The following is a 15,478-nucleotide window of genomic DNA, read 5'->3' as shown; positions in this document are numbered from 1 at the left end:
CTGTGTCTTCTCCCAGGCGGATTATCGCTGCTCCGTTTCTGAGATACCAAGACATCTGTCCCGGGCACGTGGTGGAGGTAAGCTCATGCGAGAACACTGCAGGTTTGGCATTGGAGACCGTGTGTGCTTGCCCCTGGGCCTTACCCGATGCACCTTTCCCTAGCCTAGTCAATGTCAGTTCGCGCCTCTTTGCTTCGGACCCGTGCAGGAAAGTGAGAATGCAAATACAGCGCCAGCAAAAATACCTTGCAAGTTCTCCCAGCTGTAATTACCTAGCTGAGCAACGTGTCAGTCCAGGTGCTCGCCTGAGTTGCCGTGGGGAGGGTAGGACAATCCTGAAGCCGTGTGTGCCCATTCGTACACTGGTCGTACACCCCGACTCAGATCCTGGCCTCTTTGAAGTCAGTGGGAGTTTTGCCGTGGAGCAGGAGCAGAACGCAGCAAGCACAGCACTGTCAGTGAGGGCGCAAGCAGCAGGGTAGGTTCCCTCATGTAATGCTGTTGCCCAGCATGCAGACTAGATAGCTCTTTGGGGGCGGTGGATCAGCTGTTTCCCATGGACACCGGAGCCCATGCTGAAAAGTACCAACCCTCCTCTCTCCTCCGGGCTCTAGGGCAAAGTGTTGGCTCTGAAACCCTTTGGGATGCAGGTGAAGGTGACTGATCACATCAGGGGGCTGGTGCCTCACCTGCACCTGGCGGACGTGTTCCTGAAACAGCCCGAGAAGAAGTACAGCGTGGGAGACGAAGTCAAGTGCCGGGTGAGATTCCCTCTGCCCCAGGGCCAGCCGACGGCTGGGGCTGTCTGAAGGTGTCCTCTCCCACCAGAGCGATGCTTGAGCCTTTAGAGATGGGTCTGATTTCCACTGAGAGCGGGTGACTCTCTGATGCGCTTGTGGTTTTCAGTGAGTCCTGGAGGCCGCTGGTATTTTGGAAAGAGAACGAGCTGCCTTTTCTTAATGGCCCCTTCCTATAGGCCACTGGGCTGAGGGGTGGGCGGTGGGACTTGCTGTGTGGCCCACGCTTTCGAGCTTCCACCCTGTTGGATGGACTCAGGGTGTTTGGTGCCCGGCTGCGCACAGCGGGGGCCTGATTCTGAGAGCTACGGAGCACCCACAAGTCCCCAAGAAGTGTTGGGTGCAGCAAATACCCAGCCATTGTGAAAATCAGGCCCCTCGGGGTTCAGGTCCTGCTCCTTTTTGGTGGGCACTTGAAACTGTTGAGGCCTTAACTTGTCACGTTCCCCTCTGTAAAGCCGTGTTGGCGATTCCTGCTCTCGGCGGCCCGGGATGAAGAGCGCGCTGGACGTGCCGGGCCCAATCGCTTCACTTCCCAAACCCTCGACGGGGTTCGGCGACTTCAGAGGCGGTGGCCATTTAAAACCCTTTGGGTGATTCCTTTTAGGAATCTGCATATCAAACAGGAGACCCCTGCATTGCCCAGTGCAGCTCCCCCGACGTCGTGCGGCCGTGTCGCTCTCCGGCAGCGATGTGCTGGAATAGCCTCCGTCTGAATTCCACCCACTTGCATGCGCACGGGGAGGTCGCTTTCCTGGCTTCCTGCTAGTTTATTCATATCCGTATAGGCGAGACCCGACCTACGACCCCTCCCCCCGCATTTACAGCCGCCCTGCTCCGGGAGCCATGGGGCCGCCTACTGCCTGGCACAGCCCCCAGCCAGCTCTAGGCACCATTCGCACCGCTGGCTCCAGGAGACTACAACTCCCAGGAGGCAAAGCGGGCCAGGAATGGAACCCCCATTCATAACATTGCCCCTATGGACAATAAGGGTTTGACTTACAATGGTTCTCCAGGAACCTATTGGGTCGTAAGTGCGGGGGTATCCTGTAAGTCTGTCCTTTATCTTAATTTGCTCCTGCTCTAACTTGCTGACTTTTGCGTGGAGAGAATTCAAGCTCAGGGAAAACCGCCATAAACTTGCCCACCAAGTCACTTGACGACACCTGCATTAGCAGGTTTAGCTTCCGGGACACGGGCAGCTAGTGTTTGTATGGCACTCTGCCTTACCGCCGAGGGTCTCGAGGGCTGTTGCTACTGGATGCTTGACACTAGTGCGAGCTTGCAGACTTATCTGGGATCCTTATACGCAGCGACTATGAATCAAGGGGGGGATGCCTTTTTCCTGATTGAACAGCATCTTTGCAGCCACGCTAACCTCTCGCTCCTTGCTCTCCTAGGTGTTAATATCCCAGCCTGAAGAAAAGAAGCTGCTCCTCACTCTGAAGAAAACTCTGGTCACGTCCAAACTGCCCGTCCTCGCTAGTTACGAGGCTGCAAAGCCCGGCCTGATGGCCCACGGCTTCGTTGTGTGCGCTAGGGAGTTCGGCTGCATTGTCAAGTTCTACAACGACGTTAAAGGGCTGGTTCCCAAGAACGAGCTGAGCTCGGAGCCCGTACCTTCCCCAGAGAAAGCCTTCTACGCAGGGCAGGTAACTAGCGCCCCTGGATGCGCCCCCGTGGAGAAACACAGCAGCGGCACTTGTGATATGGCACTGGCAAGCCAGAGAGCGGCTGCAGACTAGTAGGCTATGGAGGGGAGGCCACGTGGGAATTCAGCGCACCTTAGAAAGTCGTCAAGGGGTAGTGGGAAGGCAGACTTGCCTAGCAGTTACATCTGCCTGATGCTTTGGTTGGTAGCGTGGGGCGTGTTGGGCTCTCTGCTGCGCTAGGAGTAGACAGGCCGTGCGGCGAAGGGTCACTGACTTGCCACTGGCTTTGAGTGCCTCAGTGGGTGGTTCCTGGACAGGTGCAGGATGCTGTGGTACCACTGGACAGTCGTAAGGACAAACCGCTACCAGGGAAGAAGGGCCGCCCCTGGGAGAGGAGGCCGCCTGCCCCAGGAAAGAGTCCCAATCTAGCCGGGCCCGCTAGCAACCTTCTGTCCCCTGCCCTGTTGTGTCCCCCAGAACTCTTAGGAGCTGGAGTCCATCAAGTGTGGAACCTCTGCACGCTCACCCGAGTCCTCAGGCTTAAGGGGGTCACGCCAGCGGCTTTTCCTGCACACCGGGCCTCTCTGGGGAACGTGTGTAACTGGCACCGACCACTCAGCAAGGAATCCAAAGGGTCTGGGAGTTTGCAAACGCTTCTGTAGAGTGGTGGCTTCCTCTGTCCTGGGCAGCTAAGCCTGCTGGGCTGCAGGAGACTTTCCCCTCAAGGACTTGACAGAGCTGCGCTCTTGCCCGTTTCGGGGCCTGGCCGGCTGCTGCGGGTGCGGCTGGCATGGAGCTGTGTAGTGTCGTCTGCCCTGCGGGGCTGGCAAAGAAACCCAGTTCCCTGGTGGGTGGGGTGTCGGATTGCTCAGCGCAGGGGCAGGGCTCCATGCTGCAGCCCTTGTCTCAGAGGAGTGACAGCTTTTTAGTGTCAGACTCAAGAGATCAGTCTTTGTAAGGCTGGATTTTAAAAATCTGACCCGTGCGAGGCCTGGCAACTTGGCCCATGTCCAAGCTCTTTTCATTCCCGTCTGTGCTCGGGGCTGGCCCCGGGAGACGTGTGTCCTGCTCAGAACAGGTACGGATCCTTTGGTTTGCTTTGAATGCTTGAATCTCTAGCAGCGGCGTAAAGAGCAGCTGGTCTGGGGGTGGAACTTGGGAGACTTGTCCGGGGCAAGTTGCTTTAATGATGTTGTGCCTCAGTTTCCCATTTGTGAAGAGACGATTGCTCCTGCTTCGTGTTGGGTTTGCACCTCTGAATTCACGCCATGTTCGTAAAATACCTCGATGGGCTAGAACGCGAGGGAAAGAGTTCCTGGATAATTGTTTCACTGCCTGATGCATGGTCCTGCTGTACCCTGGGCATAAGTGGGGAGGGGTGGCTCGGAAGGAAGTTCACTGATAAGTCTTCTTTTGTTTTAATCTCTTTTCCATAGGTTGTCAAAGTAATAGTCTTAAAATGTGAGCCTGAGCAGGAGAGGTTGCTGCTGTCCTTCAAGCTGACGAGCAGAGCGGCCTCGGGGGACGAAGGAGAGCACGTTCCAAAGAAGAATCGGGACGTGACTTACCAAACTGGGCAGGTATTGATTACAAATGCCACCCGTCTCCTCCCCTTCCTGTCATTCTCTCCCCCCGCCCCTTCCACCTGCTCGCTAAGCAAAAGACTCAATGCAGTGTTGAATTGCTTCACTTCTAAAAGCTGCCTAAGGACTCTCGCTAGCTGGAGGCAGTGGCTGGTATGTTTTGCTTTGCACCTTTCGTACATGTGTGTAGAGAAATGGAAACGAGACCGTGAATCCTACAGGAGGGGTTGGTGGAGAAAATATGTATGAGAATACGTTAAAATGAGGCCCATAACAAGACTGGGTGAGGTGCAAGCCAGGGAGGAAAGAGGTGAAGAGAGGCCAGGAGATGCAGAAAGGCTGTTCCAGAGGGCAGGTAAATGAAGAAATGGCATCAGTGCATCTCCTGGTGTGAGGCTGGCATCCCATTAGAGTGCTAGGGAGGATCTCATGCCCTTTAGAAGAGGGAGCCCTTAGAGTTTTTGCCAGTAGTAGAGTGTTAATTTCAACAGTCCTAGTGAGCTGGTTATAAAGTCAGAGGGGACCACTGTGATCATCTAGTCGTGTGATGTCCGACCAGTTCTGAAGCTGTAGCTGCTAGTGAACTAGCCACATTATTCCGAAAATGTAAATAATATTGTGGCCACTGCTATAGCCAACAAGCCACACTCAACTGGCCAAATAGCCACATGTGGCTAGCGTGTTGGACACCACGAGTAATCTGAACACTGTTAACACGGGTCCTAGTGCTTCCCTAAGTTAATTCCCATTGGATGGGGTGGCCACGTTCACGTCTCTAGCTGTAACGCTGCAGTGTGCTAACGAACAGCTGCCTCGTTTTGCTCCAGAGGTGGCTGTGCTTCAGTGTTAGGTGACTATTTGCCACATAAAGGCAATAGTTTTAAAGTGCTCCAGTGTCCCTTTGGAACGAAAGACATTGCTGCCACGTGAATGCAAGTTTTATTCTTCCAAGCACGGGGATGTTCTGTGTTTAAATGATCTCGTCCCCTCCTCCCATCTGAGCAAATGAATTTTCCAGATGTTGACATCCATGGGTTGGTTTAATGCATTCTCTGCCATTGGAACGAGACCGTGCGTAGCTGCGCTGTTTGGTCAGAACCTCGAAAGCCTGGAGTCTGACAGGCTCACGTTCCATGTCCCCTGTTCTCTGTTCAGATGGTTGACGTGAAAGTCCTGAAGAAGAAAGATAATGGCCTGGAAGTTTCCATCTTGTCGGACAATGTTTCTGCACATCTTCCCACAATGCATCTGTCCGACCACGTGGTTAGCTGTAAACTCCTGTACCGTTGGCTACAAGAGGGGGATATCCTCCACAAGGTCATGTGCCTAAGTGACAAGGGAGGACACGTTGTATCCTTTGACTGCTCATTCATTAAGCACCATAGCGTGATGGAGCAATCGCTTTCAGATCTAGACTGTACACAAAGAAGAGCAGTTACACTGGTCTGAGGCGGAAGGCTGGTTCCATCCAGGCCTGCAGTGGTACCTAGACCAGACCCAGGGGTGGTTAGAGCTGGTATCTTGCGAACCACACACAGTTGACCTGACTGTTGTCCTATCACGGATGGGATTCCCAGCAGCAGACGTGTTTCTAGCCCTAATAGATGATGAGGCATCAGGCTTTGAAAATGTACCACTGGGATGACTCGCTTGTTTTTTCTCCCCTGCTTGCGTGCCTGAATGTCAGTTTGTGACATGCCTTTAGTAAACAGCTAGCACCAACACCCAATTCATTGTACGGTTTGTAGTCAGGGAGTTGCAGCTTCCAAATGGCGTAATGTATTAACTTCCAACAGGAGCCGTTTGTGAGATAAGGGCAGGGACGTAAGCGACTAGTCGACCAGTGATGTGTCTAGTCCCTTCCCCCCCTTGCTGCTTCTATCAGAGAGAGGCAGTAAAGGCGGGAGGGGGGCGGAGCAGGAGCCTGTGCGGGGGGGCTGGCTTAAAATCTGGTTCCCCCCCCCAAAAAAAAATCTCCACAGGGAGCAGGGGAGGTAGAGGCACAGTGGGAAACGGCGCGAGCAGGGACTGATTTGTACGAGTCCCGCAGGGAGTGCAGAACCAGCGGGGGACTCCCTCTGGCCCTCCACTCCCTGCTCCCTGCGGAGCTTCCCAATGGGCCTCTTGTACAGGTCAAAGGCTCAGGTGCTGCAAGGAGTGCGGGGCCAGCAGGGGACTCCCCACACTCCCTGCAGGGCTTCTGCTTTTGAACTGTAGCAAATATCCTGGCAGTTCAAAGGCAGAGGCGCCCTGGTTGACTAATCGAATAGTCGATGGAATTCCCATTGACTATTCGATGAGTTAATTAATCTAAATGTAACATCCCTAATAAGGACTGCTAACATCATTAGCAAGATGGAGGGAAAGCAAGGGGGGAATCGGAAAGCCTTGATTTTAGGATCCCGGATGGTCCAACCTGCAGAAGCTCTGGGGAGACCCTCGGTGGATACCAAGCGATTTAGTAGGTGCCTGAGCTAGTCTCCTTGCCCCTCCTCCCCTGATGAGAAGGCCCAGTTCCTTGACTCTGGTGGAGACCCTGTGCAGGAAGCCCGCAGTGATCTCGGCCGTACAGGAGGAGCAAGTGGTGAGGAGTTTCTCGGAAATCCAACCTGGCATGCAGCTGATTGGCTACGTGAGGAACATCATGTCCTACGGCGTGTTTGTGGAGTTCCCCTTCGGTCTAGCTGGACTGGCCCCCAAATCGGTAAGCTGGGTTAGATGGTCCCTCCTGCACTCAGGCTCTGCGGCCCTGCCAGGGTTGTATTTATAGAGTTTTCAGTGTCTCCGGGATGCAGGACCAGCACAAAAGCAAATGAGGATGCGCCGTGAGTGGCAAAGAGCCCTCTTTCCTAGTCCCGGCACAGCTCCCCCGCCCCCGACTTCCCACGTCTCTGGGCCTGCACTCCAAACAGCAGCACTGCCACAGTGGGGGAGCTCCCCCGTCAGGGAGGAGAGGGGGGAATTGTGACACCTCAGTTCTGGTCCCAGACCTGCCACTGATCTGATCTAGCACCTTGCCCAAGTCACTTAACTTCCCTGGTCCCCATCTCTGAGATGGGGACAGTAGCTGCCAGGCTCAGAGAGAGGTTGACGCTGAATTAACGTCAGTACACCTGCTCAGAGCGCTCTCGGGAAAGGTGCTCCAGCTCAACAGCCTGGCTAAGCCGCTGCGGATCTCTCTTCCAAACAGGCCATGAGTGACAAGTTTGTGACGGACCCCAAAGACCATTTTGAGGTGGGACAGACGGTGGTTGCGAAGGTGACCAGCATGGATGAGGAGAAGCAGCGTATTCTCTTGTGTCTGAAGCTGTCTGAGGTCGGCTTGGAAGACCTGGTCACCGGGAGCTTCTCCTTGCTGAGCCGGTGCTTGGAAGAGATGAAGGAGATCAGGGGCGTTATGAGCAAAAGAAGTGAGTTTTTGGGAGCAGTGCGGTGATCAGGTCGAACGTTAGGTCTAGAGAAATAAGGCAAAGCTTAAACCACCCAGATAAGAGGAGGATCAAAGCAAGTGAAGATTTAATCGGTGACTCAGGCTTGTTGAGGGAGGAGGATACATAGAATGAGTCCAGGCCTTGAAAGGCTACAGACGGGAACAAAACTTTCTGGGAGTGAACACCCCTAGCAAACCAAGAGCCAGGCTGTGCCCCCATCTGTAAAGGGCTTTGCTTTGAGCAGATTGAGGTCCTGAGTGATTAAGAACAGAGTCAGAAGGGCTACGGGGTCATTAGCCTTCTGCTGAAAGAGTCTAGAACGAGCCAGGGAGACACAACAATACAAAACTTAGTGTTTGCTGGTTCCTTGCAGGGGTAGGGATCTGGGTGAAGAGTAGAACCCTCTGAGAAGGTGACTCTGGGCCTTTCCATTCAGATCTGATTTATATTGGTACTTAGATCCTGTGGCCAAAGGCACAGTAAGGAAAGCCACATACAGAACAATAAGGCACAGGTGAAATCTACCTCTCAGAGGGGAGAGGTGTACGGTGAGCCAGCTTGTTTGGCCTCTGGGGAAAAGTATTGGCTGACTGCCCCTTCAGCCTAAGAGGACAAGGAAGGTACGTCTGTATTTCTGAATGGTTGCAGTGCAGTGTTTTGTGTGTGTACCAGCGTCCTCCCTCCCTGACAACCCGGGACACCTGTATGTGGCTGCCCCACTGCATACAAAGGCAGGAGCATTCTTGAGGGCATAGGACTGCTTTGTGTAGAAAAGAGGCACTAAATGCACTAATGCTTCGATCCCAAGATGATCGGCACCGTAGGAAATAGAGCCCAGGTAGAGGCTATACTGGAAAGGGACTGGGAATGCACACAGCAGTAATTAGGTGATCATCGAACATGACCTATGAAGGAAGACTTAAACAAGCCCAGTTCTTTCGTTGGGAAAGGAGAAGACTGAGAGGGGACATGAGAGCGGTTTTCAGGTATCTAAAAGGGTGTCCCAAGGAGGAGGAAGAAAAATTGTTCTCTTTGGCCTCTGAGGACAGGACAAGTAGCAATGGGCTTAAACTGCAACAAGGGAGGTTTAGGTTGGACATTAGGGAAAACTTCCTAACTGTCAGGGTGGCTAAACACTGGAATAAGTTGCCTAGGGAGGTTGTGGAATCTCCATCTCTGGAGATATTAAAGAGCAGGTTAGACAGATGTCTATCAGGGATGGTCTAGATGGTACTGGGCCCTGCCATGAGGGCAGGGGACTGGACTCAATGATCTGTCGAGTTCCCTACCAGTTCTAGTGTTCTATGATTGGAAAGGACCTGAATTGGGCTGCATTAATGCTATAGGCCTTGCCTCCAGAAAGGCCTCATTCTGTTATAGGTTAATGGCCCGGGGATGGTAAAGATCTGCAGAGATCGGCAGTATGGGTTTGAATTTTTTAGCTTTTCCTTAGTGTTGCCATTGGGATTAAGTTTTAATACTACTTCTTTGTGTGTTGGCAGGTCTAAACTATCTGATTCTATCCCTTCTTAAAGAGGGGCATGAAAAGTCAAACAAAGCAAAGGTGAACACTGCTGCTTTGTTTCTGCAAAAATTTCATCTCCACTGTACCTAACTGTCTACGTTTTCCCCTTGTTGTTTTAGATCATTCCAAGGTGGCCCAAAACCTCTGTGGATTGATACCTGGGAAGAAACTCCACCTGGTCGTTCAAGAAATGAAGGCAGATGGCTCAGCATTCTTTAACGGCAGCTGTGTGGCTGGACTCACCGTAACGGCCACTCGCTATCATGTTGGAGGTTGGGAATTTCTTTTATGGCCTTATTTATTTGTTGTTTTGTCCTCACATGTAGGATATGTGTTGCTCTCTCAGTGCTACTTCTGGAATGAAAGGTATTGATTATGCAGCGAAGAGTGTTACGTATTAGCGAGAATGGGGTAGTGCAAGCAGGAACTCCTGAGTTTCCATTTCTAGCTCTGCTCCCATTCAGAGCATGGCTTGGGCCAAGTTGATAAGCCCTTTCTGTGACACTGTTGTCCCTGTCAGTGAAATGGGGACAGTGCTCTCCTACCTCACTGGCTTGCTGTGAGGTTTAATTAGTGCTTTGAGATCCTCCGATGAAAGGTGCTAGAAAGATCAAGTATTAATGAACCGTGTTTTAGTTTTTTCCCTTCCTCTTCTAGGAGCTGGAATATGCTCCGTTGCAGCATAATTTTCCTCTTGATTCAATTAACTTTATGAAATAAAACTGCAATTTCAAATAAATTATAATTCAAATAATATCCCAGCAAAGTGTCATTTTAAACCGAACTAAAAATTATCCTGGGCATTCAGAGCTGTTTTTCACTTTGTTTTGTCATTATTAACATACATGAAGTGTGTGTGCACGCATGAGCATGTGCATACGTACACACACACACACGTATGTATGTATGTAATCTCCATACCATTATTAATAAATTTTACTCAAGCCTGCATTTGTTGCCTCTTAGTTGCAACCTTTTCATCTGGGTATTTGTTTTGTTTAAATTCAAATGAATGGTAACTATGCTTACAATAAAGAGTGTGGCCTAGTGGAAAGACCACTGGTATGGGCCTTAAGAGATGTGAGTTCTATTCCCAACTATGCTATTGGCCTGCTGGATGATTTTTGGACCAGTCACCTCCCTGTTCTGTGCTTCAGTTTTCCCCCCTCTGTAAAATGGGTATAATGATACTGGCCTCCTTCGTAAAGGACTTTGAAATCTCCTGACGAAAATTTCTCCATATGGCCTAGATACAGGCACTCCCTGGGTTACGCGGATCCAACTTATGTCGGATCCGTACTTACTAACAGGGCTTTTCTTGCCCTGGAGGATGCGGGCGGCGGGATCTGCTGGGGGGCCCCCCTGCTTCGGGCTTCCTGTAGTCAGCCGCTGGTCAGTTTCAGCAGCGGCTGAATCTGGACGCCAGTTCCGACTTACATACAAATTCAACTTAAGAACAAACCTACAGTCCCTATCTTGTACGTAACCTGGGGACTGCCTGTACTATTTCTTGTAAAATGGATTTGATCCTGCTGTAAGGATGGCTGTCTTTTTTCCTCCCCTCTCCCCAATGAAAGGCTAATTCTGCTCCCATCTCCCTCATCCTCCCAGCATTAATGCCATAGAGAAAAAGTATGGATCACTCCTCTTTTAACATGAGCGCTCTCACATCTGGCTGCTAGTAGTAACTGTATTCTGAATGGGTCCTTCCCTGAGTCAGTAACTTCCTGTGGACTGTGAAACAGTTTTATTGTTCATACGCCAGCATTCGTAGGTCAGATGCTCCTTGAATGTGCTGCCCCATAGCTTGTCACGCACCAGGGTCATGCTTGGTAGACTCCTCTGTGGCTACCAGCAGTTAATCTTGTTTTTATAGACAAGAGCTTGGTCGCGGGGCAGAAAGCAAGAGTCTTGGTTCTCCATGTTGATGCCCTCCAGTGCGTGGTTCACGTCTCCCTTCGAGAAGAGCTGTTGAACCCCAAAGCCCAGCGGGTACGTCTGACTTGGGTTATTATGTCTCGCGTGTTTCTGTCCCCACCTGATCAACGGGGGCACGTTTCATAAGTGGAAGCGGGCGGGGAGGAGGGAAGGGGTCAGAATTTCGTCGCTTGGCATCCAAAGTTCCAGCAGAAAAGTCGCCCTCTGTTTGTGTCTTGACAGTTAAAGGAAAACTCCCAGCACACCGCTGTCGTGCAGCACGTAGCAGAAGAGTTTGCCGTTGCCTCACTGGTGGAGGCAGGCCAGCTGACGGCCATCCCTGTGGCCTCTCACTTCAACGACACGTTCCGTTTTGACTCGGAGAAGCTGAAGGTGGGACAGACTGTCTCTGTGACCTTAAAAACGGTGCAGACGGGGGACTGGGGTGTCCTGTTAGCAGTGCAAGGCCCCGCCAAGAAAAGGGCTTTTGTAAGATCCCGGAAAGAGTCTGAGACCGTCGAGGAGGCCTTGCTGGCCATGAAACACTCCCTGCGCGTGGGAGACATGGTCACGGGAACTGTGAAGTCCGTCAGACCGACTGCTGTGACCGTTGCTATTGATGACAAGGTAACGGGCTCCATCCACGTGTCCCGGATCCTCGATGAAGTCCCCGTAGGCACGTTTCCGACCTCCAGGCTGAAAGCTGGGCAGCAAGTGACAGCCCGGGTCATTGGCGGCAAAGATGTGAAGACTCACAGGTAGGAAACGAGTTGTTGCGTCGCTTCCAGGGTAAGTTGTTGGTGGAGCAATCGTCCGGAGGAGACGAGCAAGGCCTCTTCCTCCCTGTCGTTCAGGCATTTTGTATTGCAGCAGTGCCTACTGCTGGTGTGAGGCCCAAGGGAGTCTGCCCCACACTTGGGGGTGGGCTAGCATGTTACTCTCGTATCACTGGAGATGCGAGTCCGTCCCTACCTTAGATTAGCCACGTTCGCTATCGGTTAATAGAATAGTCGAGTAACCACGTGAAATCTTTGTGGTTACTCGACTATTCTATAGTCATCGGACCTGGAGCTGGGAGTGCACAGCCCCTGCCTCTCTGAGTTGCTGCCTCTGTATCAGAGGCAGCAGCATGGGGTGCCAGGTGGCAGCCGGTCCATGAGGGGAGCCAGTTTAAAGCCAGCTTCCCATGCAGGCTGGCTGCCTACCGCCCCTTGCTGCTGCCCCTGATACAAAGGCAGCAGCACAGGGTGGCAACAGCCCCTGTCCACAGGGGGTCCCAGGTCCCTGCAGACAGAGGCTGCTCCGCGGCAGTGTCCCCCGCCCTCGGGTGGGAGTGAGGAAAGGGCTGAGCCCTGGGCTGTGAGTTATGAGAGCGCTGAGGTTTGGGGGGGGGGCTGGTAGTGGGGCGGGGCAGCCTTGTGGCAGCGTGCTGGGGAAAGACAGAAGGACTTGAACAATTTCCTCTGTTGCAGGTATTTGCCCATCACCCATCCCCACTTCACTCAGTCCGTTCCAGAGCTCAGCATTCGACCAAGGTGAGGGCCGCGGATTCTGCACTAGCCTCCTACCCGCCTGGGTTCATGTTTGTCCAGCGCCATGAAGGTGGAAAGTGCCCAGCACCAAATTCCACCCTCAGCTGCTGCTGGGGAGGTGCTGTCCCGCTGTGGGAGGGGAAAGGGGGCAGCATTTGCGATCCACATCCCCTGTGTGCCGCAGAGGCTCTCTCTGTAGGCTGGAGGGCGCAAGGCATCCACGAGACAGCAGGACGCATCCGCATGTCGCTCCCTTCTTTCCAGCGCTGTGCTGGCCACTGTGCGTTAAAGCTTGTCGTGCTTCTCTCTAACACAACTGCCCTGGCGCTGCCTCGCACGGGGCTTGGGTCAAATTGCCCCCCAGCGCTTCTCTCTGTCCTGGGGGGAGGGGTTGCTCGAAACTGGGAGTTCCTGCACTGTGCAGAGCAAGGGGGGGAGGAGAGTGAGGGGGAACTGTACAGGGATGCTGCCCAGGGGATAATGCATCATCGTAAACGGTCTCCTGGATTCACACCACGTCCTGCTGCTGGGGGCTGTAACTTATTTCCCATCTGTTCCTGTCCCTTCCCTGTGTGGCAGTGATCTGAAGGGGGATGGCAGCCTGGCTCCAAGGCCCTCAGGAGACAGTCCCAGCGAGCGGCTCGGGCCCTACAAAGCTGGGCAGACGGTGACTTGCTTTGTGAAGAAGGTGAGATGCGGGGGCTTCCAAAAGAAGTGCTGGGAGAGGGCGGCCTGGGTCCAGCCTGTGGTCTGACCACTTGAGCTGCGCCGGTAAAATGCCAGCTTGGCGCAACCCCAACCCAGCCCTGGTCTTTGACAGAAGGAAGGGGCAGAACGCAGAGGAGCCAACATCCCAGCCTGGCCCCTGCATCGTGTCTCCCCCTCTGCTCACTGCTTTGGGGATAGACCCCGCCGGTCCCAAAGGGCCAGACGCCCAAAGCCCAGGGCACGTGTATGAGGCTCACTGCAGGGTAGCCGCAGACCCTGTTAGCAGGCAGATGCCTCTGGGGCCAAGCCATGATTCCCGCCCAGCCCAAAGGTTGGATTCTGTCAGCAGCTCTGTGGGCAGAGAGTGGCCAATGCTGATTCCCCTCTTTGGGGAGACGCCTTCCCCTCTCTGATTGGTGCACAAAGAAGCACCTGTCCTGCGTTGGAGTCCTAATCAATAAGCAGTTGGCACCCAGGCCAGAAACCCCGGGGGAGGTTTTCTGGCTTGTGTTATGCAGGAAATCAGGCTTGTTGACCATAGCTGGGCCCTCTTGGCCTTGATCCGTGTATCGACTCACTCAGATGAATCCAGGAAGCTTCTGATGAGTCGTAATGTTCTCTCTTGTGGCTGGTTGGTTCCCCCTCAGTACAATACCATAAAGACCTGGCTGGAGGTGGAGGTTGCTCCCGAGGTTCGAGGAAGAGTTCCCCAGCTGCTGCTTTCCCTGAACCCCAAGGTAAGTCCTCGCCGGAGAATCAGACGTGCAAAGGTTTTACACACACGAGGCTGCGAGCACCTAAACACGAGTGTTTCAAGCAGCCTCCAACCTTGCGGTTCTGCTTTGCTTCCTGTGGATGGGAGGATGGGACACGCTCTTCTTTCAACCTGCCTAGCTGCTCCATACAGAGCGTTGTTGACTAGGTTGTTTTTAGAGCAACGTTAAACTGGGAACATCTACAGTTCATTTTTCTTTTCAAAAGGGAGGGGGGTGCAGAGCTTCTGAATCAATTGCCAGACTGTTAGAGAACAAAACCGATCGATTTGCCTCTTAATAACGAGATTAGGAATTCGGTGCCCTGCTAAATCTTTACACAGTAAGCCACTGTCTCTGTAGAGTTGCTTTTTTTTATATGTTGGCAACAAGATAAGTAACCTCATAATATCTAGCTCTTATGTCGTTGCTTTCCAGCAGATCTCAAAGCCCTTTACCAAGGATGTCGGCATCTTTATCCCTGTTGTACATATAGGGAAACTGAGGCCTGGGGAGGCGCATGACTAGCCTGAGGTCACCCAGCAAAGTAGTGGCAGGGTTAGGAATAGATCCAACAAAATACAGGACTATGTAGCACTTTAGGGTGTGTCTAGACTACAGAGTTTTGTCGACAAAAGTGGACTTTTGTCGACAAAACTATACCTGCATCTACACTACCACTGAGTTCTGTCGACATAACGTCGTGTCGACGCTAGTTAACCTCATTTTACGAGGCATAACGCCTTCTGTCGACAGAAGGTGTTATTGCATGTAGGGTTGTGTCTAGACTACAGGGTTTTGTCGACAAAGCAAGCTGAATGTAGTCTAGACGCTCTTTGTCGACAGAAGCTTTGTCGACAGTATCTGTCGACAAAACTTCTGTCGACAAAAGCCTGTAGTCTAGACGTACCCTTAAAGACTAACAAGATGGTTTATTAGATGATGAGCTTTCGTGGGCCAGACCCACTTCCTCAGATCAAATAGTGGAAGAAAATTGTCACAACCATATATACCAAAGGATACAGTTAAAAAAAATTATGAACACATATGACAAGAACAAATCAAATTTCAGAACAGAGGGGGGTATGCGGGGGGAGGGAGGGGAAGGTAGATGTCTATGAGCTAATGGTATTAGAGGTGGGGAAAGGTAAATGTCTGTGAGCTAATGGTATTAGAGGTGATAATTGGGGAAGCTATCTTTGTAATAGGTGAGATAGCCAGAGTCTTTGTTGAGACTCAAGCGTAGATAGATCCAAGGTATCCTAAATCCCAGTCCCGTTTTTTTTTTTTTTTTCCCCACAAGGCCAGGCTGCCTCCCTAAACATGAGCCTTTAGAGATGCTGTGTGGACTGCTTAGATTTATCTAGTGTTAAGGTGACATTTCTTTCTGGATTTAAGAGGCATCCAGAAGATGCACATAACACCCAGGGTAGATGGTGTGTCTCGCCTCTGTTTGTCAGAAGCTGGGAATGGGCATCAGGAGATGGATCAGTCTGTTCTGTTCATTCCCTTTGGGGCACCCGGCATTGAGCACTGTGGGCAGACAGGATCCTGGGCTAGTCGGATCTTTGGTCTGAGCCA

General features: G+C 52.3%; 1 protein-coding gene across 3 annotated transcripts in view; it reads left to right on the top strand.

Annotated features, from left to right (window-relative positions):
• Nucleotides 1-15,478, top strand: part of PDCD11 (programmed cell death 11) — a 45,200-nt gene that overhangs the window by 14,456 nt on the left and 15,266 nt on the right. For all 3 annotated transcript variants that reach the window (XM_075935546.2, XM_075935547.2, XM_075935548.2), the window contains exons 11-23: nt 17-77; nt 615-761; nt 2,198-2,449; nt 3,886-4,029; nt 5,188-5,382; nt 6,566-6,736; nt 7,223-7,442; nt 9,108-9,260; nt 10,865-10,980; nt 11,149-11,663; nt 12,378-12,440; nt 13,017-13,125; nt 13,793-13,882. In XM_075935546.2, coding sequence (XP_075791661.2) covers nt 17-77; nt 615-761; nt 2,198-2,449; nt 3,886-4,029; nt 5,188-5,382; nt 6,566-6,736; nt 7,223-7,442; nt 9,108-9,260; nt 10,865-10,980; nt 11,149-11,663; nt 12,378-12,440; nt 13,017-13,125; nt 13,793-13,882 — 2,236 coding nt within the window. The remainder of the gene's footprint in view (nt 1-16; nt 78-614; nt 762-2,197; nt 2,450-3,885; nt 4,030-5,187; nt 5,383-6,565; nt 6,737-7,222; nt 7,443-9,107; nt 9,261-10,864; nt 10,981-11,148; nt 11,664-12,377; nt 12,441-13,016; nt 13,126-13,792; nt 13,883-15,478) is intronic.

This window comes from Pelodiscus sinensis, chromosome 8, assembly GCF_052426305.1.
Source record: "Pelodiscus sinensis isolate ZL-2025 chromosome 8, ASM5242630v1, whole genome shotgun sequence".
Classification (NCBI taxonomy): domain Eukaryota; kingdom Metazoa; phylum Chordata; order Testudines; family Trionychidae; genus Pelodiscus; species Pelodiscus sinensis.
This window is presented reverse-complemented; position numbering and strand designations above follow the sequence as displayed.